The sequence below is a fragment of the Anomaloglossus baeobatrachus genome, chromosome 5 (genome assembly GCF_048569485.1).
Source record: "Anomaloglossus baeobatrachus isolate aAnoBae1 chromosome 5, aAnoBae1.hap1, whole genome shotgun sequence".
NCBI lineage: Eukaryota > Metazoa > Chordata > Amphibia > Anura > Aromobatidae > Anomaloglossus > Anomaloglossus baeobatrachus.
In genome coordinates this window covers 111,474,015-111,500,277 of record NC_134357.1, presented here as the reverse complement: position 1 = coordinate 111,500,277, position 26,263 = coordinate 111,474,015, and the positions used below count along the sequence as shown (strand labels likewise).

At 44.2% G+C, this 26,263-nt stretch overlaps 1 protein-coding gene across 9 annotated transcripts in view; it reads left to right on the top strand.

Moving 5' to 3' along the window:
* PLCE1 (phospholipase C epsilon 1) overlaps positions 1-26,263 on the top strand; it is a 400,168-nt gene that overhangs the window by 365,788 nt on the left and 8,117 nt on the right. For 5 of the 9 annotated variants that reach the window (XM_075348768.1, XM_075348766.1, XM_075348765.1 and 2 more), the window contains 8 exons: positions 179-342; positions 2,037-2,298; positions 8,119-8,234; positions 9,979-10,107; positions 13,796-14,002; positions 18,265-18,432; positions 18,579-18,797; positions 24,419-24,536. In XM_075348768.1, coding sequence (XP_075204883.1) covers positions 179-342; positions 2,037-2,298; positions 8,119-8,234; positions 9,979-10,107; positions 13,796-14,002; positions 18,265-18,432; positions 18,579-18,797; positions 24,419-24,536 — 1,383 coding nt within the window. Of the gene's footprint in view, positions 1-178; positions 343-2,036; positions 2,299-8,118; positions 8,235-9,978; positions 10,108-13,795; positions 14,003-18,264; positions 18,433-18,578; positions 18,798-24,418; positions 24,632-26,263 lie in introns of all 9 variants that reach the window. The other 4 variants (XM_075348771.1, XM_075348772.1, XM_075348770.1 and 1 more) reach the window with 1 other exon arrangement.

Sequence of the window (26,263 nt, the reverse complement as noted above, 5' to 3'; positions counted from 1 at the left end):
TGTTCCATCTCCAGCACATTCACATTTGGTAAATCATATTTATATATGGATAGTAAGAAAAGGGACGGCAATAACTGCTGGGTCACATGATTTCTATTATCATGGTATGGCAATAATTGCCTTTATTGACAGTTTCATGAAAACATCTACCCATTGCTTTGACTATTTTCTCTTTCAGATCTCTCCCTACAATTGAATGCTGCCATGTTTGAAGCCAATGGTGGATGTGGTTATGTTTTGAAGCCCCCAGTATTATGGGATAGGGGCTGCCCGATGTACCAGTCATTCTCGCCACTTGATCGTGAGTTAGAAAGCATGGAGCCAGCAATATACTCATTATCCGTAAGAGTTTTCCTCCTCCTCAGTATGGATTTGGATGTGTGCTGTTATACAGACATTGTCTTGGGTGTGCTCGATATCTTGGCGTTGTGTCTTACACTCTCACTTATGAAACTTGCTGACATGATACTGTAACACAACACATCTGTGACTCAACTATCTCTGTTCTAAACACTTCACACTCAGCTTATTCTACCTAAATAGCTGCTATAAATTTATAGATTTTTATCTATACATTGTGCTCGGAGGGAATGATGTTTTTAGTATAAGAGTTTCTCTGTAATTATTTTGCTCACATAAGTATTTTCTTCTAGTAACTTTCACTGACTGTTGCTATTCGTGTCAAGGAGAGATGTAGCACACACCCCAACCCTCTGCACCGGCAGCAATGTGCTAAATACCTAACATGAACAAGACCTGCTCATCTATGCACCATTAATAAAACAAAAGGCAATATTCACTCATATGTAACATATTAGTAAAAAATATATATTAACTGTGCAAAACATTTAGGCAGGTGTGGAAAAACATTCTGCAAAGTAAGGTTAAGCTCACATGTCTAGTAAGCATCCAACAATCATCCAATAATTAATCTATTTCAAATTAAAGAGAAACGGATCTGCTTTCGAGAGACATCAACTTTAATAAAAACACAATCCATGTTTTTTTGTTGGACTTCAAGGATTTCAAAGCAGACTGGAATTTCAAAATGTGATGTTCAAGGCTTTTTTTTGAAGAATTATCAAATGGGCAACATTGAAGACATAGTGGTCATCCAAGGAAATTTGGGGCAGCAGATAGACACATCATGCTTACTTGCCTTTGAAATAAGAAGATATCCAGAAGTGCCACTAGCTCAGAACTAACAGCACCCAGTGGGACCCAGCTACACCCATCTACTGTTCAGGGAGGCTGTCCAGAAGTGGTCTTCATGGAAGAATTGTGGCCAATAATGAAACCTTCCATATGGAAAGAAGAAATTCAACCATCCACGAAAACATAGGATCCGGGATGAAAAAATACGGCAGCTGAAGCTCTGAATTGATGATGAGTCAAAATGTGAAATATTGCGTTGTAACAGTTTGTTTGATGAAGGACTGGAGAGTGGTTCAATGAGTGTCTACAGGCTACAATGAAGGACAATTGGAGGGTCCTTGACAGTTTGTGGCTGCATTTCCTAAAAAATGGAGTTGGAGATTTCATCAGAGTTAATTGTGTCCTCAATGCTGAGAAGTTCAGGTAAATACTTATCCATCCTGAAATACCATCATGGTGGTGTCATTAAGAACTGTCTTCAGTATAAAGAAGAACAAGGAGTCCTGGAAATGATGATATGGCCCCACAGAGCCATGATTTCAATATCCTCAAGTCATTGTGAGATTACACGAAGAGACAGAAGGATTTGTGTCACCTACATTCACACAAGATCTCCAAACATTGGCAAGATGATAAAATTAGAGGTGATATGAGGGGAAATCCGCTTTTTATAGGCCATAAATTTGGAACATTACACGTAGATACATCCAAATATTAATTCAATATATATTACATTGGATTTATGATCCTTATTCCTATAAACCAGTTAATGTGGACTTTTACGAGACGCTCTTTACAGGATAACGTCTCTGTGCTTTATCTATATTAGGTAGTCTAGACCTTCAACGAGCTATAAATCTGAAACTGTGCTTGTCTTACAGATTGTCTCTGGACAGAATGTCTGTCCAAGTAACAGCACAGGAAGTCCTTGCATTGAAATTGATGTGCTTGGGATGCCAGTGGACAGCTGTCACTTCAGAACTAAACCCATCCACCGCAATACTTTAAACCCAATGTGGAATGAACAGTTTATGTTTCGCGTCTACTTTGAAGATCTCGTATTTCTTCGTTTTGCAGTCGTTGAAAACAACAGTTCTGCGGTTACCGCCCAAAGAATTATTCCTCTTAAAGTTCTGAAGAGAGGTAATCTTTCCTTGTCAGATAATCCTTCATTTTGATATGTAACATTACCTTGCTTAATCTCAATCGTGTTTACGTAGCCAGAAGTTTCCTCAAGTGATCAGTACTGTAGGTTGAGCAAGAAAAGGGCCACTAAGAAAATGATTCATTGTAATACATGGCGGTATAGGAAAAAGTATCATGTGGTATATGTCTCAGGTTCATAAACCAAAACATTAGGAGGACAGGACTCATTAGTGAGTGGAACAAGAAGAGGCACTAGTCACCGTAGAGGGGTTGTCTGTTTTCATCTATAATTTGGTCTAAGGCAAAGTGTAAAGCATATGAACAACTCACCAACCAATGCAAGTCAATGGGGTAGTTCACATTAATGTTTTCCCACTAATGGTCCATGAGTAAAAAAAAAAAGAAAATTTGCAGCATGTACTACGGTAATTAGTTTTTTAGCTCCAACTCGCACAGTATGCTCAAAGGGTGCATTAAAAAACTGATGCCATACGGACACCATGCACATGCATCTGTTTGTTTATGGTTTATGGATACATTTGAATTGTTAACAATAAAAAGTTAATTACAGTTTTTTATTAAATAAATTGTTGATTTACAAACCCAATGTTATACGGGTGTAAAAAAAACTGATGATTTTTGTATACCCATATCATTCCGTACCTGTTCTGTTGATGCCCCTTGCTGCTCTATTGTCTTCTCTACTGTGCTCTCCTTGATACAGGACTCCTCTGGTGACGTCCCATCTGCAACATGTGAGCGCTGTAGCCAATCAATCGTCTCTGCACTCTTATGCCGTATACTTTGGAATCACTGCTGAGGTGATTGGCAGCAGTGGTCACATGTTGGAGACAGGATATCACTGCGGTACCCTATAAACTAAGACCGTCAAGAAATAATGTAGAAGCAACGTTGGAGCAGCAGGGGTTTGTAATGGTAATTTTATTATATTGTTTCCAGCCATGGTCCTAATTTTGTATAAAAATGAACAGGTGCTTAAACTAATAATAGGAATTCAAAGCACCTCCATGGATATTGACCTCTGTTTCTAATCTCTAGCTATAGGAAAGATTTGGTGCCCGATTCATCTTTTCTGCTTTATTGAAGTCAGTCTTCATTTTTTGTAGTATTTGCTGTTGTTTTTGAGACACATTCTTCAAAATGGCTCTCTTAACCGTGAATTCAGCTCACAATCAACACTACTCTTTGTTTTATGCGTTAAAGCACCACTCCAGCGTTTTTTTTATTTAAGGTCAGCTCTGGAGTGGTGCTTTAAATGTAATTCCCCTGCCCCCTGTCTTATAGTCACCTGCCACCATCTTCATCTTTTTAGAGGATCGCTCCAGTCGAACTCCGGCAAGTTATGCCCTGCCGGCAGCTTAAGTGTTTCATGGTTTTTATTCTACTTTCTAATAAATGTGTCCACCTAGATATTAGATTTGAAGAAAAAAGACCTGGTTTCTCTCTTCCCTTTTCTAGAATTTATTCGGGTAATCTTAACAGGATACTGATTCATATTCAAGTCTGATTTTTAGCTGTGACCATACAGTCTATATAGCGAAATCTGTGCATGAAGATATAGATTGTACTTACACATCAGAAGGCAAACCCTGCTAGTGTGATGGGAGAATAAAAATGACACCACGTACTTTCAGGGAACATCGAGTTTGCAGAAAAATGATGTAGATTTTCCTGTGGATTTCAGCACAGAAACTCCACAATGGATGACAGTACAAGCTATGAGATGAGATCTAAAGAAACCTCATCCACATGTGTGATCAAATCTCATCCACATGGTGCCAAATTTTTACACACTAAAATTGCCCCCCTCCCCCCAAAAAAAATAATCCTCTGGGAACTTTTGAAGTAATTATTTAATACATTTATGTTCTGGAAAGAACAAGTATTTGTTACAGATTTTTCCCATTGATTTCAAGAGGGAAAACAACATTTGCAATCAAATCCTACTTTTCCAGTTGTCCTGCATTTTCTGCTTCTCCCCAGCTCTCTCTTGTGTGGTCTCCTACCAATTTCTGCACTTTGGCCTCCAGCTAAGATATGTCCAGTCGGCACATAAACATTGGAGAGGCCTTGTGTTCACATCACATTGTTGGAACAAGAAGAACAGACTCCATCTGGGGACCATAGGAGCGGCATTTTTTAAGACAGCATAATTTTTTTTTATTTATATCCATAACACCCATCCACTTGGGCAGCACACAGATAAATCTGCACCAAGGTCAGCAAGATTTGGGGCTGATTTGACGTTGTTCATTTTTGGTAAAATATTGCATCAGGAAAATTCTACACTAAAGGGTGCTTTACATGCTGCGACATCACTACCGATATATCGTCAAGGTCACGTCATTAGTGATGCACATCCGGTGCCGGTAGCGACATCGCAGCGTGTAATACTAATGAGCGACGATCAATGATCGCAAAATCATTCAAAAACGGTGATCGTTGACATGTCGCTCATTTACTTAATATCGTTGCTGCCACAGGTACGATGTTGTTTGTCGTTCCTGTGGCACCACACATCATTATGTGTGACACCGCAGGAGCGACTAACATCTCTTTGGGCGGGATGTTACGTCCCGCTCATCTCCGACCCTCCGCTTCTATTGGCCGGCCGCTTAGTGGCGCCGCAGTGACGTCGCTATGACGCCGAACACACCTCCCCCTTGAGGGAGGGATTGTTCGGCGGTCACAGCGACGTCGCTGACCAGGTATGTGCATGTGACGCTGCCGTAGCGATAATGTTCGCTACGACAGCAAGCACCAAATGTCGCACGAGCGACAGGGGCGGGAGCTATTGCGCTCGACATCGCTAGCAATCGCTAGCAATGTTGCAGCGTGTAAAGTACCCCTAAAACGCCTTGTTAATATAGTCCTATTTAATCTTCTCACTGAATGCAGCCATACTCCTAATAACTCATAGAAATGTAAATCATACTGTGACAATAAACTGTTGTACATACTTGTATGGGTTTAGTGCTCTTCACGGAGGAACCGTTTCAGAATATGTTCATGTATTCAGCTTTTTAAATGTTTTCTTGTGAATTTCTAATGAAGCTAGTGAAACCAGCTTCATTAGAAAGGAATTGAATTAAATGAATTAAATCACATGAAATAAGTGAATTGAAAAGCAATAAAGGCTATAAAAAGCACTTTGGTACTCATTTTAGGGCAACTACACATACAAAAAAAACAAAAAACAAAAGTTTTCAAAAAGATCTTTTATTTTAATGCACCGTTGCAGCCAGCTCAATGGTTCATAACTTTGTATGATGTCTGATCTGGTAGTCCTATATTCCCCCATTCTTGTAGCTAAATTATGAAAAGTAAGAAAGGGCTGTATGTTGAAGTAGTCCTTATTCCAATTAAAAGTTTCTGGGATTCATTCTACTTCGCCGGTGAGAATTAAAGAAATACATAAGCATGTGATTTCCAAAGCTCTCCAAATGATTTTAATGAGAATCAGATCTTTTATGCTCTTCAGAAATATGGACATACTATACATCGATTTAGGCATTTCTTACATGATAGCAAATAGTAAAATGTGCTGGAAAGAAAGAATGCACAATAGAGTCTTATCCAGTAAAACAATTGAATAGGGGGTCTGGTATAGACTAATCTTATCTGGTTGTGAGAGTCACAATCACCTTAAGAGCATACGACTGCAGCAGAGACCCACGTGGACGATAGTCATTGAGGGCCTGCAAAATTATAGGTACATTTTAATTTAAAGCATTTGTGCACTTTTGAAACCATTTCTTCTTATTGCTCCAATATGTTCAAAATATCCAAAAATGCATGTGTCTCCATAGTTACAGATCACAAACAACCCGGTGTGTAGTTGGATCCTACAGTCATGTGTAGCATCCATCCACTTGTTAAATTAAGGAAGGGGTTAATGTCTTCAAGCCTGCCAAAAAGTTCTTGGGGTGTGGGATTTCACTTTTGGAACAAAGATTTGTTCAGAGAGTGTGGCTAAGCTGATTGGATGCTGGGAGTGTCTTTACTTATTAAGCAGTTATGTCTTCTATCATTTGCTATCATAGTCAATGATCGAGAGAAAAGGGTTAAAGCTCCGCACTACCGTAGGGATAAAATCACAGTGGAGATCAATATAGTTTATGATTTATTGTCACACTACAGGATCCTTCCTCAGGACAAATCATATGAATCTCCTGAGGAAGGAGCTTGTAGTGTGACAATAAATCATAAACTATATTGATTGATTCATATACAAACACCAGAAATGGTGCCAATGTGGAAGAAAAACAGAGGAAAAAAGGAAAAGAAGGAAGATAGGCAGACGTCTGCAAAGGAAGAATAAGTATAGGAACATGGACCAAAAATATACATGCTGGTTTCAACATAAAGACAATTCCAGACAATCCATTTCCATATTGTCTGCCACAATTTCGTGACCTCTCAATCCTCTGTTGTTCTGTAAACACATATAGACTTCCATTTCTTCTGGATCAAAATGGATGGTAGGCTCTTGGGGATAGTGGAGGCGGAAGAACTTCCTTCTTTTCCTTTTTTCCTCTGTTTTTCTTCCACATTGGCACCATTTCTGGTGTTTGTATATGAATAATGCATATGTGTATGTGTCTTGTAATGGATCTCCTCTATAGATAGTATTGGGGATTTTCATTTTTGTATGCAACCACCTGTGGTGTATATATGCGAACAATGTATAATGCATATGTATCCTGTTATATAATCCTTTTTGAGTGGTTACTAGGGGATTTTTCCATTCTTCGCCTAATACATATCTATGCATTAGATACCATATGGTGGATGATGGGATTTTGGTGGCTAAACCGGTGGTTCCACAAGGTGTTGGTCCATCTTATGTAGTGCTGTGGTGGCTTCCGCCTGATCGCGTCCGTGGTAACGCTCGTTGCGGAGGGAAACCGGATGTACTATTGGTGACGTCACCGGAAGTTCCCGTCTAGCCGGTTTCCGGCCGCCGAGACTGTGCCGCGGCGCGCTCCGTAGCGGCCACCCACCACAGCACACATGGGGAATGGGGGCGTGCCAGTGACAATTTGGCTCCCCTTTTTAAACTCCACTCTTCACACTTTTTAATTACCGTCCCCCGACGAAGTATTGGACGAAACACGTGTTGGGACGTCGGTCCCCACGTGTCCCTCAGGATCCGTGGACTGTCTGCCTTACGGGTAAGCCTCCATGCCTCATAGTTAGTCGGTTGAGCTATACAGCCTGGGCACCCCTGATGTTTATGGGGTTATAGCCCTGCTGTATGGCATACCCCGGCCTTCATGTCAGGTTCCCATACACAGGCCTTAGTTATACGGATGCATGACCTAACATAAGGCTATTGTCTATGTTTTGGGTTATTGACTAGTGGCACTTTGGATTATTGGTTCCTATGTGGGCCCCCTATGGCTAGTTGGCTGTTACTCACATTAGATTGTTTGGCAGGTCCTGCGTCTATTAAACTGACTTCCTGGGTCACGTGGGGCTCTCCCCTCTTCCTTCACTACCCATTCCGGTTCTTTTTGATTATTGCTCTGTAATTTTGTAATACCCTGTGCACTATTACTAATAAAATGTTTTATACATTTGCATCATGATGTCTATGGGGTGTTTTCAATTATTGGTGAATTTAAAGACTCTTGTGTCTTGTGTTTTAAAAGTATTGCCTGTGTGTAGACATCTATTAGTTTTGGTCAACGAAAGCGTGCTCGTTTATTATTTCTCAGCTTATATCTTTCCAAGTAATGATAATGTTTTTATTCTTGTGGTGACGTTTTGTGTCACTTTTACGTTTATCTGCAGGCTACAGACATTTACAGCTTCGCAACTTACATAACGAGTCTTTGGAGATATCCACTTTGTTCATTAATAGCAGAAGGATGGAAGAAATCCCGAGTGGTAGTCTGCCAGCATCTTTGGTAGGTGAATATGTGTTTTAACTATTAAGTGCCGTCAGCTTCTAGTGGCCATATGAACAGCGTTTATGCTATATACTGTTTCCAGGTTTCCTAGTGAAAGTGTTATAGATAACAGAATAGAAAAATATATGCCAAATTAACCCTTTCTATGAGTGTCCTATTTCATCAGATAGTATTGCACTTTTTGTAAGTGTAAAATAATATATGGCATAACACGTACCATGGAAGATAAATATGTTGCACCCAACAGGTGGTGGTAAAATCCTTGAAGTTATTTATTTACAGACAGTACAACTGCTAATGATCTGTAGGTTGCCTCTGGCTGTTTCGCTCACACCGTGCTTTCTCAAGGCATCTTGAGAAAGTGCAGTGTGCTCAAAACAGCCAGAGGCAACCGGCTGACCATTAAGTTGTAATGCCTTGCGCTCGTTTTATACGCAAACTAAATAAGTAGCTTCATAGATTTTATCATGATTATGATAATCATGATGAGTGCTGCATATTTGTATTCCTTGCTACATATTGCTCGGCTGCTTTTGAATACTAAAGGGGGCTTTACACGCTACGATATCGTTAATGTTTTATCGTCGGGGTCACGTTGTTAGTGACGCACATCCGGCGTTATTAACGATATTGCAGCGTGTGACACTTACCAGTGACCTTAAGCGACCTCAAAAATGGTGAAAATCGTTCACCATGGAGAGGTCGTCCCAAACTCAAAAATCGGTAAGAGTTGTTTATCCATGTTGTTCATCACTCATGCGGTAGCACACATCGCTATGTGTGACACCGCAGGAGCGGGACCGTCTCCTTACCTGCCGCCGGCCCCAATGCGGAAGGAAGGAGGTGGGCGGGATGTTACGTCCTGCTCATCTCCGCCCCTCCGCTTTGATTGGCTGGCCGCGTAGTGACGTTGCAGTGACGTCGCTGTGATGCCGAACGTCCCTCCCCCTTGAAGGAGGGATTGTTCGGCAGTCACAGCGACGCCGCCGACCAGGTAAGTACGTGTGACGCTGCCGTAGCGATAATGTTCGCTACGGCAGCGATCACAAACAATCGCATGCGCGACGGGGACGGGTATTTACACGCTCGATATCGCTAGAAATTGCTAGCAATATCGCTACCGTGTAAAACCCCCTTTAGTGCTGTGCAATCCCATGATTAGGGCTCCCACTGGTAAACCCATGTGGTAGTGCCAATCGTATGTGTCTTTATATGATATGATATAACATTAAAAAAAAAAAAATTATATTTGACAGCGATAGTGTCTATGAGAAGCTAATTATTTCATATGTAAAAATAGTAAATTATGTGAGACAGTCACATAAAATTACATTGAAATGGGGTTTTCTATGGCGGGCGGGGGGTGTTCCAAAGAGGATGGCCAGTTGTCTAACTTGTGGTGATACTGCAAATCTGACCCAAGAAATCTGGTCTGGATAAGAGGGTGGTCTTCCCTTACCAGTTGTCCTTTGGAGAGGTTTTACTATTTATGGTAACATCACTACTTCACAAACCCCCAATCAAGCAATCAAGAGTGGCTCCTTGTGAGAACCTCATCGTTCAAGGGGCATCAAGCAAGGGACATCCTCTGTGAAGTCTATATGGCAGCTGGAAAGGGGTTGTCTTTCTCCTATAACACCACTATTAGGTGGTTTTTGGCCATATTCTGTCTGCTGTCGGTAAGTTAAAGGTCTTTGCATTGTAAAATCAGGTTTGGTATATTGTGTCTTTTCTTGTAAAGGTTTTCAGTTCTGAAGACAAGAAAGTAGAATCAACTTTTAAAGTGACGGTACATGGAATTCCCGGTCCAGAACCATTCTCCATATTCAGTATAAATAGTGGCACCACGGCAAAACAACTGCTGGATAATGTAAGTTTCCATTTTATTACAGTCTTTTTTCCCCCCATAATAACTACTTCTTGCCTCTTAAATGTTGCTTCTCTGTCCTGTTTGCTCCCAGACTGAATCCCATCTGAATTAATATATAGGAACATAGCAAATATGATAGGGGAACACGGAGACTGAGCGAGGTGTCATGTGATGATAGATTAAAACAGGACGCCTTTAGGAGTAGAATGGGGCAGAGAGAACTGTGAGCAATTCTGTTACATGCCACGCTCTGATAAATAGGGGCCTGTCTTTAGGGGAAGCTTGCCAGGATGATGATATGTGGTTAATGGGTCCAAAAATAAAAACTACTTTTGTTTAATAGCAATCAAATATACCAGCATTGAGTAACTGACCAAGTCCCCCGAGTAAAATAAGAAAACCCTATTCTCATCTGATTCACCAGCGCCGGTCCAGTAATGTCGCCGCAGGATTTCATGGTGTCCATATAACATTCTGTCATGTGAGCGCTGCAGGCAATCAGTGGCCATTACCTGCATGTAGCCTGGACGTCCACTGTAGCAAAATAGTAAAGACTGCAGCCATTCTGAAACTGCTCATTGGCTGCAGCTGTCACTTGACAAAACAATGTCATGTCACCTTCCGGAAAGGGTAACGCCAACATCACTGGAACGATTAATTTTCTATGGGGCACTGAGTTGCCCTCTATTGGAGAACCCCTTTAAAACCAGATCAGCCTGGTAGTGCCCGGAGATGGCCGATGCACTGTGAGTGTGTGGACACACTGCACATGCACATGTAAACTAATCTGCATGTGACTTCAAAGCTTGAATTCTCAATGGTGGAACATCGAATTAATACAAAACGTGTCTCATGTTCTTGTTGTGCAACGATGCCACTAGTCTCTGCAGTAAAATCATCCTGACAGGTTCTGTTACAGCGTTAGGCTCGCAAATTGTCATTTTGAAGGATAAAGTGAGATCGTCAGAACCAGACACTATTTTGTTGGCTTTGTTGTCCAGTCATGTTGGCATCAGTGCCTGCGGTGACATGCCCGCTGCGGGAAGGATGGGAAAACTGCAGGGTAAGCAGTCAGGTGAGCAGAGGTAACTCCTTGAAGTATAATTAAAAGTACAAATGATTTTATTTTCTTTTTCATAACCTTTAAATATATGTGATACAATCTCTGCTGGGTGAAATCAGGAGTTTTCATTTGTTGCTGGATAAAAGGATGTCCAGTAAAGCCTTTAGCATACTTGATGGTTCTGCCAAGGACTTGATGTTTTGGCAGTCATCCTGGCAACGGTAACATGAAGTCTTAACAGTGAGAAGGTCTGAACCTGTCACACAACTGCTGGACTCACCCGTCACTTGTAGCTGTTATGTATTAATCACTGTAATTCCATATATTTTAACTCCTACAGACTAAATTATGCTGCGTCTATGAGATACAGCAGGGTTTAGACGGTGTCCATGTCTTGAAGTACAGTGACATCTCTCGGGAGGCTCCTTCTGCTGTCACCATCGGCCGGCTAATTTGTCTTATTGTTTCTATGTCTCTTTTTCCCTTATATAGTAAAGCCCCGTATTATGTGCAGTATGTGAACTTCTGTCCTACTCTTTATCATGTTACATCGTAGTGAGGAGCAAGATAATGATATATTTCCAGTATTACTAGTAATGGCTGCTGGAATACTAAAACATGCAAATACAGAAATGATTGATCAGTGTCATGAAGTCAGCTGGAGTGTCCTGTACCTGGTCTACACCATCCAAGATCTGATACCCCATCACTTTATTCCTCCTCCTGGATATTTCACAATACCTAGAACTAAAAGAGCTTGTGTCTTCACTTATAGCGCTCGGGCCTCTCTCACCTTCGACCTCGTGTCTCTGACTGGTCACTCTTCTCTGTTATCTGGTTCCTCGCCCAAGATCTCCTGCAGGCGCCATCATTCTGGTTGTGGCGCATGTGCAGTAAGGTCTTATTGCAGACTATCGATCTGCGCATTCTGCTCTGTTCCGCCCACTAGCTTTGCATTTCCTTGCCTCTCAGCGCTGGATGGCCTGAGCTTTATCTTTCTCACTCCTGACAAGGCAGCCGTCAATCACCAGTGAAGGGGCGGAGACATGAAAAACCAGTGGTCAAAATGGTGCAATGAGCCTCTTGGCCAAACAAAATAGAATATGTGATTAAACTTCTGTTTATGTAGAACAAAGGCAGTGACTAGAGTATTATAGTCTTATTTGTTCTTAAGGCTATGGGCTTAGTTTATACAGACAGTTTGGGCTGACAGACTCCCCGTGAATATATATATATATATATAGATAGATAGATAGATAGATAGATAGATAGATAGATAGATAGATAGATAGATATATAATATGCATGTCACAATTATATTGTGGTTTTACCACAAATTTGCAATAATTACTGCATAAAACTATAATATGTGAATGCACCCCCAATGTGTAAGGTCAGTGAGGGTCTCGGGGATTAGGACGTGAGCCTGGAAAACCTAAAAAAGCACTGTACATATGTATGCAACTGTATTTAATATTGTAGGTCAGTACCTTTCAAATGAACGCGACTGAGCTGCAGTACCTGTACTAGTAAACATGGATGGGAATGATACTGTAATGAAGAGGTTAAATGGTGTGACGACATGGACTCTGTCAGTGCCTAGCATGGGTTAAGTTTCTTAAAATTCAGCCAGACATGATGATAGTTTGTTTATAAACGGGGGATAAGCCTCTTATTGTTTCTACAAGACTCTTAAAGTTCTTGTTGACTCATGTAATTGCCTTGGCCAGTGAAGGTCAGATACCCAGACATATCAATTATGCAAACCTCCCACTGTATTACTATGTGTATTGCTAGATGCGATGTAACTTAGCTGTCTCTCCCTCGTCTCTGCCAAAGACCATTACTACTAGGGATATTTTGTATACGGCTTGAAATTTAGCCAATAAGAGCCCAGTCTTATCCACCAATCGTGAAGACCCCAATGGTCTGAATGGAGAGCTCAGGGATATAAGATGGAGGACTGCCCATTACCCGGGTATACTCTTGCTACATGATACCAATCTAGGATCTGTGGATCCAGTTGGCAAGCCATAGCCGAACCTGGATTATAACACTACATGCACTTCAGCATCGAATGCAAGGATTAGGCTGAGATATCAAGGACTACCTAAGGAAGGAATACAGCTTGGGACAATACAGTCACCTGACTACAGGCTTTGCGGTCCTCAGCCAGCTTCCTAAATCTGGTGTTATTCCATTCTCGGTGGGTGCCTGCCGAAAGCGGGGTGCTACTGGTTTGGATTAAGTAGCCCTGAAAGCTTAGGCACGGCATTCTAATGAGCCAGCGGAAGGGTGAGAAACTGTTGCCGGTTACATTCTGTGGTTTTGCTGGTTATGTGCCATATACCGTTAATTGTTTGGGGATCCAATAAAGTTTTAATATTGTGATTAATTGGAGGTCGGGCTTTCAGTTGGGATGAGCCCTGGGCCATGCTGTCTTTCTAAAGGCGGCCGGGTCAGCGGACGAGAGCACCCACTGATAACTTCTCTAGACTTTAGACCCAGCCACAAAGAACAGACAATTTGTGACTACAAATGGTATCTGAGGTTCAGAAAAGCCATAAATAAATTGGTCCCAGACAAAATATTGTGAAAACATTGTTTTCTTTTTTTTGTGCACAGATTCTGGCTACTAAAAACAGATCGGAAACAAGCAAGGATTATTTCTTAATGGAAGAAAAATGTTTTATATCAAAAGACAAGAATGAATGCAAGAAATTGCCATTTCAAAGGGTGCTGGGCCCAGAAGAAGACATCCTGCAGATTCTGAATAGCTGGTTTCCAGAAGAAGGATATGTGGGAAGAATTATTCTCAAAACTCAAGAAGAAGTATGTTTTCTTTGAAAATGAATTAGCTGTTGATGTAGAAAAATCATAAAATGTACTTAAAAATAGCATATGAGAGATAAGAGTCTGGCTGACTGAAGTGTGGAAAGTATAAAGGAAAAATTATGTGTGCAATGGGGACAGTCAGGGGAAAAGCGAATGCTGATGAAAAGGAATTAGAGCAGGGGTGGGGAACCTCCGGCCCGCGGGCCGTATGCGGCCCGCCATGACCTTTTCTGCGGCCCCCGGGCACATTCCACAGTCCACAGAGCTCGGGAGGCAGCAGCGTCTTGCTTGCTGCTGGCCCTTTAAACCCTGTATGGCTTACGTCCTTATGCTAGCGTGAGGACGTACTTTGTGGGTGGAGTAAGCGCTCAACTCGCTCTTTTTCCACAGAAGAGAAGCTACTACCTCAGCGTCCGACAGGTGTGTTTGTGCTCCCATGCCTGTGTGTGCCCCTGCACATCCCCACTGCAGCCTGTGCTCCGTGCAGCGTCCCGTCCTCCTTGTGCATTCCCACTGCAGCCTGTGCTCCGTGCAGTGTCCCGTCCTCCTCACTCTCCCCCACGGCAGCCTGTGCTCCTCACTCTCCCCCACGGCAGCCTGTCCCCCTGTGGCCTCCCCACGGCAGCCTGTCCCCCTGTGGCCTCCCCACGGCAGCCTGTGCCCCTGTCGCCTCCACACTGCTGCCTATGCCCCTGCGGCCTCCACACTGCTGCCTGTGCCCCCCTGGTATGTCAGAACCCCTAGCAATGTCCTTATATTTCTCCCAGCCCTCCCAAGTGATATATAATCCTCCCCAGTGATATATAATCCTCCCCAGTGATATATAATCCTCCCCAGTGATATATAATCCTCCCCAGTGATATATAATCCTCCCCAGTGATATATAATCCTCCCCAGTGATATATAATCCTCCCCAGTGATGTCTAGTCCTCCCAGCCCTCCCCAGTGATGTCTAGTCCTCGCAGCCCTCCCCAGTGATGTCTAGTCCTCGCAGCCCTCCCCAGTGATGTCTAGTCCTCCCAGCCCTCCCCAGTGATGTCTAGTCCTCCCAGCCCTCCCCAGTGATGTCTAGTCCTCCCAGCCCTCCCCAGTGATGTCTAGTCCTCCCAGCCCTCCCCAGTGATGTCTAGTCCTCCCAGCCCTCCCCAGTGATGTCTAGTCCTCCCAGCCCTCCACAGTGATGTCTAGTCCTCCCAGCCCTCCACAGTGATGTCTAGTCCTCCCAGCCCTCCCCAGTGATGTCTAGTCCTCGCAGCCCTCCCCAGTGATGTCTAGTCCTCGCAGCCCTCCCCAGTGATGTCTAGTCCTCGCAGCCCTCCCCAGTGATGTCTAGTCCTCGCAGCCCTCCCCAGTGATGTCTAGTCCTCCCAGCCCTCCCCAGTGATGTCTAGTCCTCCCAGCCCTCCCCAGTGATGTCTAGTCCTCCCAGCCCTCCCCAGTGATGTCTAGTCCTCCCAGCCCTCCACAGTGATGTCTAGTCCTCCCAGCCCTCCACAGTGATGTCTAGTCCTCCCAGCCCTCCACAGTGATGTCTAGTCCTCCCAGCCCTCCCCAGTGATGTCTAGTCCTCCCAGCCCTCCCCAGTGATGTCTAGTCCTCCCAGCCCTCCCCAGTGATGTCTAGTCCTCCCAGCCCTCCCCAGTGATGTCTAGTCCTCCCAGCCCTCCCCAGTGATGTCTAGTCCTCCCAGTCCTCCCCAGTGATGTCTAGTCCTCCCAGTCCTCCACAGTGATGTCTAGTCCTCCCAGCCCTCCACAGTGATGTCTAGTCCTCCCAGCCCTCCACAGTGATGTCTAGTCCTCCCAGCCCTCCCCAGTGATGTCTAGTCCTCGCAGCCCTCCCCAGTGATGTCTAGTCCTCCCAGCCCTCCCCAGTGATGTCTAGTCCTCGCAGCCCTCCCCAGTGATGTCTAGTCCTCGCAGCCCTCCCCAGTGATGTCTAGTCCTCGCAGCCCTCCCCAGTGATGTCTAGTCCTCGCAGCCCTCCACAGTGATGTCTAGTCCTCGCAGCCCTCCCCAGTGATGTCTAGTCCTCGCAGCCCTCCCCAGTGATGTCTAGTCCTCGCAGCCCTCCACAGTGATGTCTAGTCCTCGCAGCCCTCCCCAGTGATGTCTAGTCCTCGCAGCCCTCCCCAGTAATGTCTAGTCCTCGCAGCCCTCCCCAGTGATGTCTAGTCCTCGCAGCCCTCCACAGTGATGTCTAGTCCTCGCAGCCCTCCCCAGTGATGTCTAGTCCTCCCAGCCCTCCCCAGTGATGTCTAGTCCTCCCAGCCCTCCCCAGTGATGTCTAGTCCTCCCAGCCCTCCCCAGTGATGTCTAGTCCTCCCAGCCCTCCCCAGTGATGTCTAGTCCTCCCAGCCCTCCCCAGTGATGTCTAGTCCTCCCAGTCCTCCACAGTGATGTCTAGTCCTCCCAGCCCTCCCCAGTGATGTCTAGTCCTCCCAGCCCTCCCCAGTGATGTCTAGTCCTCCTAGCCCTCCCCAGTGATGTCTAGTCCTCCCAGCCCTTCCCAGTGATGTCTAGTCCTCCCAGCCCTCCCCAGTGATGTCTAGTCTTCCCAGCCCTCCCCAGTGATGTCTAGTCCTCCCAGCCCTCCCCAGTGATGTCTAGTCCTCCCAGCCCTCCCCAGTGATGTCTAGTCCTCCCAGTCCTCCACAGTGATGTCTAGTCCTCCCAGCCCTCCACAGTGATGTCTAGTCCTCCCAGCCCTCCCCAGTGATGTCTAGTCCTCCTAGCCCTCCCCAGTGATGTCTAGTCCTCCCAGCCCTCCCCAGTGATGTCTAGTCCTCCCAGCCCTCCACAGTGATGTCTAGTCCTCCCAGCCCTCCCCAGTGATGTCTAGTCCTCCTAGCCCTCCCCAGTGATGTCTAGTCCTCCCAGCCCTCCCCAGTGATGTCTAGTCCTCCCAGCAATGTATATTCCTTCCAGCCCTCCCCAGTGATGTATATGCCCTCAGCATCTCCTGTGATGTATATGCCCTCAGCATCTCCTGTGATGTATATGCCCTCAGCATCTCCTGTGATGTATATGCCCTCAGCATCTCCTGTGATGTATATGCCCTCAGCATCTCCTGTGATGTATATGCCCTCAGCATCTCCTGTGATGTATTTACAGCAGTCCCAGCTGACACAAACGTGGAAAAACAGTTGTGAGAAGCAATAAGATCAATATTGAATAATATAGCCGCACCAAAAACAAGAAGCTTCAGCCGCCATGATGAGTTAATTGTTTGACTAAGTATAGCAGGGTAATTTTAAGTTGATAGTTTTGTGCGGCCCCCGAAGGTTGGTAGAAAATTCCAAATGGCCCTCGGCATTAAAAAGGTTCCCCACCCCTGAATTAGAGGAACACTCCGCACCAAACTGATGCACGGTATAATCCAAGTGCAGTCCGGGGATTCTCTTTGATTCCGGTGCCATGTATCACTTGCTTAGACATCGCTCATGGTGCAAGGTACCGCACTATAACACAATGTAGTAGTTTTGCCTGAAAATGATTACATTATTAAAAATATGAATCCAGTTATTAGATGTCTTATATTTTTATATGACCATATTATCTGATTATTTCTGTATATATAATTTGGGCGGAATGGTAAAAGATAAAGTAGTCTTTTTTTTTTTTTAAATCTCTATCATTATCCTTAGAAATATTTAAAAAATTGTGACTTTTTTAGTTGTTGAATGGGCACTTTATTTTTTGCAGTTTCACATGGGGTTCATTGCATTGATAGTTAACCCTTAAAATACAGACTAAATTCTCCAGCGTGGGAGGTGATCAGGGTGGTAGAAGAGGCTCCCTACACTAATTTATTGTGGCTATAAATGTTCAATATCTGCCATTTACCGGTCAGGTTTTCTTACTGTCCTTACATATACACATGTGGGATGAGGGAAGGGGAGTAAGTTGCTCCCAGTCCCCTTTGGCGGAATCCTACCTCACTGGAAAAGAAACCCATTTCACCCTTTTTATAATCCTATTGGCCATAAGAATGTCACCGAAACATAGACTAAATTACCTAAGTACATTAGATGGCGTCAGCGAAATTGTCATGTTCAGACAATAATAGTCTAATCTGTGTGGAAAAGTTTAGGATGACTTGATGAGGGAGATCTCCACCAAACTGATCATATGTCAAAGCTGTTAATTGGGGGTTCTCTGTGCTTGAGAGTCCCATTTTAGAGGTTCTCCAAAAATACAAAAAGCTTTACTATGTTGATGGATTTTTGCAACAGAATTGTTACTTTCATGTTTCTGTAGAGTCTAAATGACAAAAATGTATCTGTGGAAGAAAAGGAAGAAAAGGAGCTGCCTGTCACTCCGGATGATGACAGCTTCTTTGTCCAGGTGCATGATGTTTCTCCAGAACAGCCGCGCACAGTTATACGAGCTTTACGATTCAGCACAGCACAAGACGTTATCCAGCAGGTAAATGAAGTGTCTCGCCTCTGCCAACATTCAGGGAGATCTCACACTAATACTCCATCCTTTGTATCTATTTCTGCAGCGCCGTACAAACCACAACTAATCTATGCTAATGGTATCGGTAACATTCATTTCTATTCTTATCATAGGCCCTAACCAAGGCCAAATATTCATACACCATCCTAAACAACCCTAACCCGAGCGACTATGTCCTCCTGGAGGAGGTGACCAAAGACTCATCAAACAAGAAGTCATCAACCACAAAAATATCTCAGAGGGTCCTGTCTGACCATGAATGTGTCTTCCAGGCACAAAGCAAATGGAAGGGAGCAGGGAAATTCATCCTCAAATTAAAGGAGCAGGTCCAGGTACAGTAACCTTCAGGATGTGTGTGGAAGTATCCGGCTATGATTTCATCCTATGGGCTTTTGGTGAAGTATTCGGAAATTGTAACACCTTCTTAGATTTCAGAGAGGATGTCTGTGTCATTTCCGGTCAGTCGCCTTTGACAGGATTAAATGTCTGCTCCGCAGACTGGTACATTTTATGCGCGACCTGCCAGACACCTGCTCTGCCTCATCACTCTCACGTCTTTGAAGATAGTATTACTCTGTCAAATATAACTTTGTGAAGGTTGAAAAGTGAATCGGAGTCACTAAGTGACCAAAATAGCTTGATTAACAGTGTCCAGTCATCTGGTATGTTCTGCTTGTACATAACCACAAATCAGTAAAACATAGCAAGAACTTCGCGCTGCACCATCTGAATTGGGCAACGGTCCAAAACAGTGCAAGTAAATATTAGTGTGTAATTCTTAATAATTTGCCATAGTAGTTAAGAGGTTATATTGTAACTTCCCAGGGATGTGAGGCAGTAGACGAATTAATAACAATATACCATGGTGGTCAAGGTCAGAAAAAAAGATACAGGCGTTGTCCTCTCTTAGTAATCTTTAGTCCACAGGCACAGTGATGTATGTTTATATGAAAACAGAAATAAAACAAACTGAGCTTTATTACCCTCCCAGAACCCCACACTTTTTAGTCCCCTATCTCTCTCACAGATTACCTCCAAAGGCCCCTCTTCACACAAAATGTTCCTAAAACCTCTTATGTAGATGGGGGCCATAAAGAGCAGTCTCTCTCACAGTTGGTGCCCCCTTTTCACAGATTCTATCACACTTACGTCCAGTGACTCCTCTATCTGGCTAATTTCTTGCTCCTTCCCTGAAATAATCATAAAGATGAGTGATAAGAAAGAGCTGAATTTGCAACTACTGTACTGCTGAACAGTTCTTGCTATGGCTGGCAAAAGCAATAATGCCTCATTCTTAAAGGGAATCCATAAGCAGGATCCCCCCCCCCCCCAAACTATTTATATGCGCATGTACGGTAGCTCTTTCAAAGACAAGGAAAGCAATACCTTTACATGGCCAGTCAATTCCCCTGTTAAGGCCCCGTCACACTAAGCAACATCGCTAGCAACATCGCTGCTAACGAACAACTTTTGTGACGTTGCTAGCGATGTTGCTGTGTGTGACATCCAGCAACAACCTGGCCCCTGCTGTGAGGTCGTTGGTTGTTGCTGAATGTCCTGGGCCATTTTTTAGTTGTTGCTGTCCCGCTGTGAAGCACAGATCGCTGTGTGTGACAGCGAGACAGCAACAACTAAATGTGCAGGCAGCAGGAGCTGGCTTCTGCGGAGGCTGGTAACCAATGTAAACATCGGGTAACCAAGAAGCCCTGTCCTTGGTTACCCGATATTTACCTTTGTTACCAGCCTCCGCCGCTCTCACTGTCAGTGCCGGCTCCTGCTCTGTGCACATGTAGCTGCAGCACACATCGGGTAATTAACCCGATGTGTGCTGTAACTAGGAGAGCAGGGAGCCAGCGCTAAGCGGTGTGCGCTGCTCCCTGCTCTTTGCACGTGTAGCTGCGTGCACTGGTAACCAAGGTAAATATCGGGTTGGTTACCCGATATTTACCTTAGTTACCAAGCGCAGCATCTTCCACGCGGCGCTGCTGGCTGGGGGCTGGGACACTGGTTGCTGGTGAGCTCACCAGCAACTCGTGTAGCCACGCTCCAGCGATCCCTGCCAGGTTAGGTTGCTGGTGGGATCGCTGGAGCGTCGCAGTGTGACATCTCACCAGCAACCTCCTAGCAACTTACCAGCGATCCCTATCAGGTTTGATCGTTGTTGGGATCGCTGGTAAGTTGTTTAGTGTGACTGGGCCTTTACTGAGTAACCTTGATATGCAAATGAGGCTGAAGAGCTATTTGTAGATCTGAAGCCCCTGTCACTCTAGCTCTATTCCCTGCCCAGCGCCGTCTCCTGATTGATTGACAGCCTCTGTGCCATGTGACTTCAAGCAAAGGAGCAGGATGAACTGGAGTGACAGAAGATTGAGAACTACAAATAGTTCTTTAGTCTCATTTGCATATCAATTCAAACACTGATTTCTCAGTAACAAAGGAACAGTCTGACTCTGTAAAGGTATTGCTGGACTTGTCTATTAAAGAGCTACATGCACTTATGAACAGTTTGTGGTGTGAAATCCTGCTGACATATTCCCTTTAACCTCTTTACAACCTATGATGTATTCCATATGTCATGATTGGCAAGGTGTTCTCGACCTATGATGTATAGGGTAGGCATGTGAGCTGTTCTTGCGTAAGGCTATGTGCCCACGTGTGTGCACTCTGCACCACAGCATAAAAGTCACTGCATGTCCGCTTCAGAGCGCAGCTGAAAAGCTCCGTTCTGAAACTTTGGTGACTGCAGAATTCGTGCGCTCTGGATGCTGCCTCTCCCTATAGACAGAATGGAGACAGCATGCAGAGCGCACCAAAGAAGTGACATGTTGCTTTTTAGAACGCAGCGATTTGGCAGCATGCAAATCGCTGCGTTCCAAAACGCCACGTGGGCACGGATTATGCACAATCTTCATAGATTGTGCAGGGGACACAGGACGCTTGCAGTTACGCTGCAGTGCAATACGCAGTGTAAATGCATGCAAATACGCAACGTGGGCACATAGCCTTATCGCGGCTTGGACTTCGGCTTATGTGATAGCTGAGCTACGGCTGTCACAGGAAATGCATTTAGGAGGTTGGGAGAGTGGGCGTACTCCTCTTCTAAGCGATCGAGACCCCTGCAACACTAAATAGCGAGTAACCCGAAAGCCGTACTTTTCGTGCAAGTAGCAAATAGTACAGCTTTCGGGTTACTCGCTACTTAGCGAGTATTTCCCATTGACTTACATTGTGCCCGCTACTTGTAACGAATATCCGAGTAAGGGACAGTACTAGTTAACTACTTGCTCAACACTAGTTAAAACAACAGTTTAGTGGTATAAATGTAATTATTCTTTCTTCACCACCCAATAGTATAACACCTGTGGTGTCAATATGTTCACTGCACCCCTACATGAATTAATTGAAGTGTGCAGTTTGTAAAATGGGGGTCACTTGTGGGGGGGGGCCTGCATTTCAGGCCTTTGTAACATGGCACCCTCAAACTATTCCAACTAAGTCTGAACCTCATAATATGGCGCATCTTCCCTTCAGAGCTTTGCACTGTTCCTTAAAAGTAGTTTTGAACCACATATGGGGTGTTGGTGAACACAGGAGAAATTGTGTAAAAAAACTCTTTGCTCAGTTTTCTTCTATTACCTGTTTTAAAGAATTAAAACTTTGAGGCCAAAGCAACATTTTAATGGAAGAAATGGTAACTTTTTATGTTCACAGCCCAATGTTATACGCTTCTGTGAATCATCTGAAGGTTAAAATTGCCAATTACACCCCTAGATGAATTCCTTGAGAAGTGTAATTTCCAGAATGGGTTCATTTGTGGGGAATATCTGCTGTTTTGGCATGTTAGGAAATCTTTAAATATGACATGGCGTCTGTAAACTATTCCAGCCAAAATGGCGTTCCAAAATTGAAATAGCGCTTCTTCCTCTCTGAGCCTTGCCGTGTGCACAAACAGTCCTTTTCCACCACATATGGGGTATCACCGCACTCAGGAGAAATTGCACAACAAATTTTATGGTACACTTTCTCCTGTTACATTTGTGAAAATACAAAAATTGGGGTTAAAACAAAATTTGTGTAGGAAAAATGTGATTTATTACTTTCACGGTTCAACGTTATAAACTTCTGTGAAGCACTTGGGGGTTCAAGGTGTTCACTGCACATCTACATAAACTGCTTGAGTAGTGTAGTTTCCAAAATGGGGTCACTTGTGGAGGTTTCTACTGTTTAGACACATCAGGGACTCTACAAATGAGACATGGTCTCCGATAACGATTACAATTTTGTGTTTCAGAAGTCAAATAGTGTTACTTCCCTTCCAAGCCTGCCGTGCGCCCAAACAGTAGTTTCCCACCACATATGGGATATCAATGTACTCAGGAGAAATTGCACAACAAATTGCATGGTGCATTTTCTCTTCTTACCCTTGTGAAAATGCAAAATTTGAGGCTAAAGTAACATGTTTGTGGGAAAAAGTAACATATTAATTTTTCACTTTGACATTGGTTTAGTTCCTGTGAAGTACCGGAAGAGTTAATAAGCTTCTTGGATGTGGTTTTGAGCACTGTGAGGGGAGCAGTTTTTAGAATGGTGTCACGTTTTGGTATTTTCTGTCATAGGCTTCTCAGTCACTTCAAAATTGATGTGGCCCCTAAAAAATTTTTTTTTGTTAATTTTATTGGAAAAATGATAAATCGCTGATGAATTTTAAACCCTTCTAACTACCTAACCAAAACAAAGAAGTGTCAAAAATTATGTTGATGTAAAGTAGACATGTGGGAAATGTTATTTATTATCTATTTTGTGTGACCTAACTCTCGGTTTTAAGGGCATAAAAATTCAAATTTTGAAAATTGGGATATATTAAAAATTTTTGATATTTTCACAAATAAATACAAAAAATATCATCCTAAATTTACCACTGACATGAAGTGCAATATGTCATAAAAAATATCTCAGAATCACTGGGATCCGTTGTAGCGTTCCAGAGTTGACACCGGTCAGAATTGAAAAAAATTGGCCGGTCAGGAAGGTTAAAACAGGCTTAAGGCCGCTTTACACGCAGCGACATCGCTAACGCGATGTCGTTGGGGTCACGGAATTCGTGACGCACATCCGGCCTAGTTAGCGACGTCGTTGCATGTGAAACGTACGAGCGACTGCTAACGAGCAAAAATACTCACCTTATCGTTGCTCGTTGACACGGTGGTCTATGCCCGATTATCGTTGCTGTTCCAGGATGCAGGTTGTTCCTCGTTCCTGCGGCAGCACACATCGCTATGTGTAACACCGCAGGAAAGAGGAACCTCACCTTACTTGCGGCCGCCCGCAATGAGTAAGGAAGGAGGTGGGCGGGAAGTTCGTCCCGCTCATCTCCGCCCCTCCGCTTCTATTGGGCGGCCGCTTAGTGACGTCGCTGTGACGCCGAACAAACCGCCCCCTTAGAAAGGAGGCGGTTCGCTGGTCACAGCGATGTTGCTAGGCAGGTAAGTAGTCCAAGCGATGTTGTGCACCACGGGCAGCGAGTTGCCCGTGACGCACAACCGACGGGGGCGGGTATGCTCGCTAGCGATCTCGCTAGCGAGATCGCAGCGTGTAAAGCGGCCTTTAGGGGTGAAGGGGTTAAGCAAATCTCTGCACTTTCTGTGAGGGGAAGGCAGTTTTTAATCTGAGCAGTTTGAAGAAAACACTGCCTGTAAGCTTTCATTAAGTGGAAATCAGCGTAATCAGATAACGCTGGAATGGCGTGTGGCTCGGTAAATTGTCTGGGAAATGTAGAATTGCTACAGATACAAAATGTAGCAATCATAAATCCGGCATCACCTACAATGTTTCGCTTGAACTGCTGCACCTCAAGGAATATGCAATACAGCGGAGCCCTGAATGTAGATCTCCGCTGCCCTAACAGAAGGCTTGATAAGGTGAATGTATGTCTCATACAGATGTTTCTCCGCAGGCAGCGCGGGATGATAAGAGAAAAGGCATTTCTATTGCAAGTGAACTGAAGAAACTAGCAAAATCCAGCAGGCAGTCTCGGAACTTCACACTGTCACCTCAGATCATGTCACCAGAAGGTACCCAGAATAGAGATGAGAAACCTGCATGCAGTTTGTCCTTCCATGACATCAGTGAATAGCAGCTATATTTGTGTGCGTCCTATTCCGTGCAGGTATGGCTGATTTACCTGTTCCTCTTTTACTCCTGACAGTTATTAACTAAATGTAAAAAAAAAAATGTAACTACTAACCATTACAAGAAAATGTATAATTGTGACTTACAAAAAAACCCACAAAAAAAAATCAACTAAAATATGTCTTGTTCTGCTTTGTGTAATAGATCTTTGGTTGTTTAACTCCTACTAACATATTTCCCAAAGCACATCATGGTATAGCGTGCGGTGAGACATAACTCATACATGCAGCACTAATGCGCTCGGTCCTCGGCAGAGCACTGGAAATAGTTGTTTTTTTTTATTCCAGCATGATATGTTTTAATTATGCACTCATTTTTTTCTTTCCGCAAGATCCCAATTATTAGGTTGTCACAAAGCACCATATATTAGACCCTCACAATATCAGAGAAAAAAAAAAGTAAGATAAACAAAATGCTGCATTAGTATAACAGCTATAAGAGCTCGCTGATTCCTGGAAACATTTTTTTCTTCTTTTTTTTGTTTTGTTTCATGTAGCCCCCGAGATAAATTACTGCAGTGGTGAAAATTCACCCAAAAAAGTCTAGCTCTTCTTAAGCTGGTGTCACACACAGCGACAACGAAAACAACGTCGCTGCTACGTCACCATTTTCTGTGACGTTGCAGCGACGTCCCGTCGCTGTGTGTGACATCCAGCAACGACCTGGCCCCTGCTGTGAGTTCGCCGGTCGTTGCTGAATGTCCAGCTTCATTTTTTGGTCCTCACTCTCCCGCTGTGACACACACATCGCTGTGTGTGACAGCGAGAGAGCGACGAAATGAAGCGAGCAGGGAGCAGGAGCCGGCGTCTGGCAGCTGCGGTAAGCTGTAACCAGCGTAAACATCGGGTAACCAAGGGAAGCTCTTTCCCTGGTTACCCGATATTTACCTTCGTTACCAGCCTCCGCCCTTGCTGCCAGTGCCGGCTCCTGCTCTGTGCACATGTGGCTGCAGTACACATCGGGTAATTAACCCGATGTATACTGTAGCAAGGAGAGCAAGGAGCCAGCGCTAAGCAGTGTGCGCGGCTCCCTGCTCTCTGCACTGTGACATGTAGCTGCAGCACACATCGGGTAATTAACCCGATGTGTACTGTACCTAGGAGAGCAAGGAGCCAGCGCGAAGCGCGGCTCCCTGCTCTCTGCACATGTAGCACAGCGACGTTATGATCGCTGCTGCTTCTGCTGTGTTTGACAGCTAAGCAGCGATCATAACCGACTTACAAGGTTGCTGTTACGTCACAGAAAATGGTGACGTAACAGCGACGTCGTTGTCGCTGTCGCTTAGTGTGAACCCAGCTTTAATACATCTCCCCACCATGATACTATCTACTATCATGCCATGATAGCAGCTGTCAGAACATGCAGAGAGTTTTAGTTCTCCAAATGAATGAATTTGGAGACCCCACTAGTGTTGAGCGAGTAGTTGACTATTCGTACTCGCTATGCTGTTAGTGAGTATTGTCCGCTACTCGCATATTCGTTACAAGTAGCGGGCCCAATGTAAGTCAATGGGGAATACTTTCTAAGTAGCGAGTAACTCAAAAGCCGTAGTATTCGCTACTCGCACGAAAAGTACGGCTTTCGAGTTTCTCATCACTTTGCGAGTAGC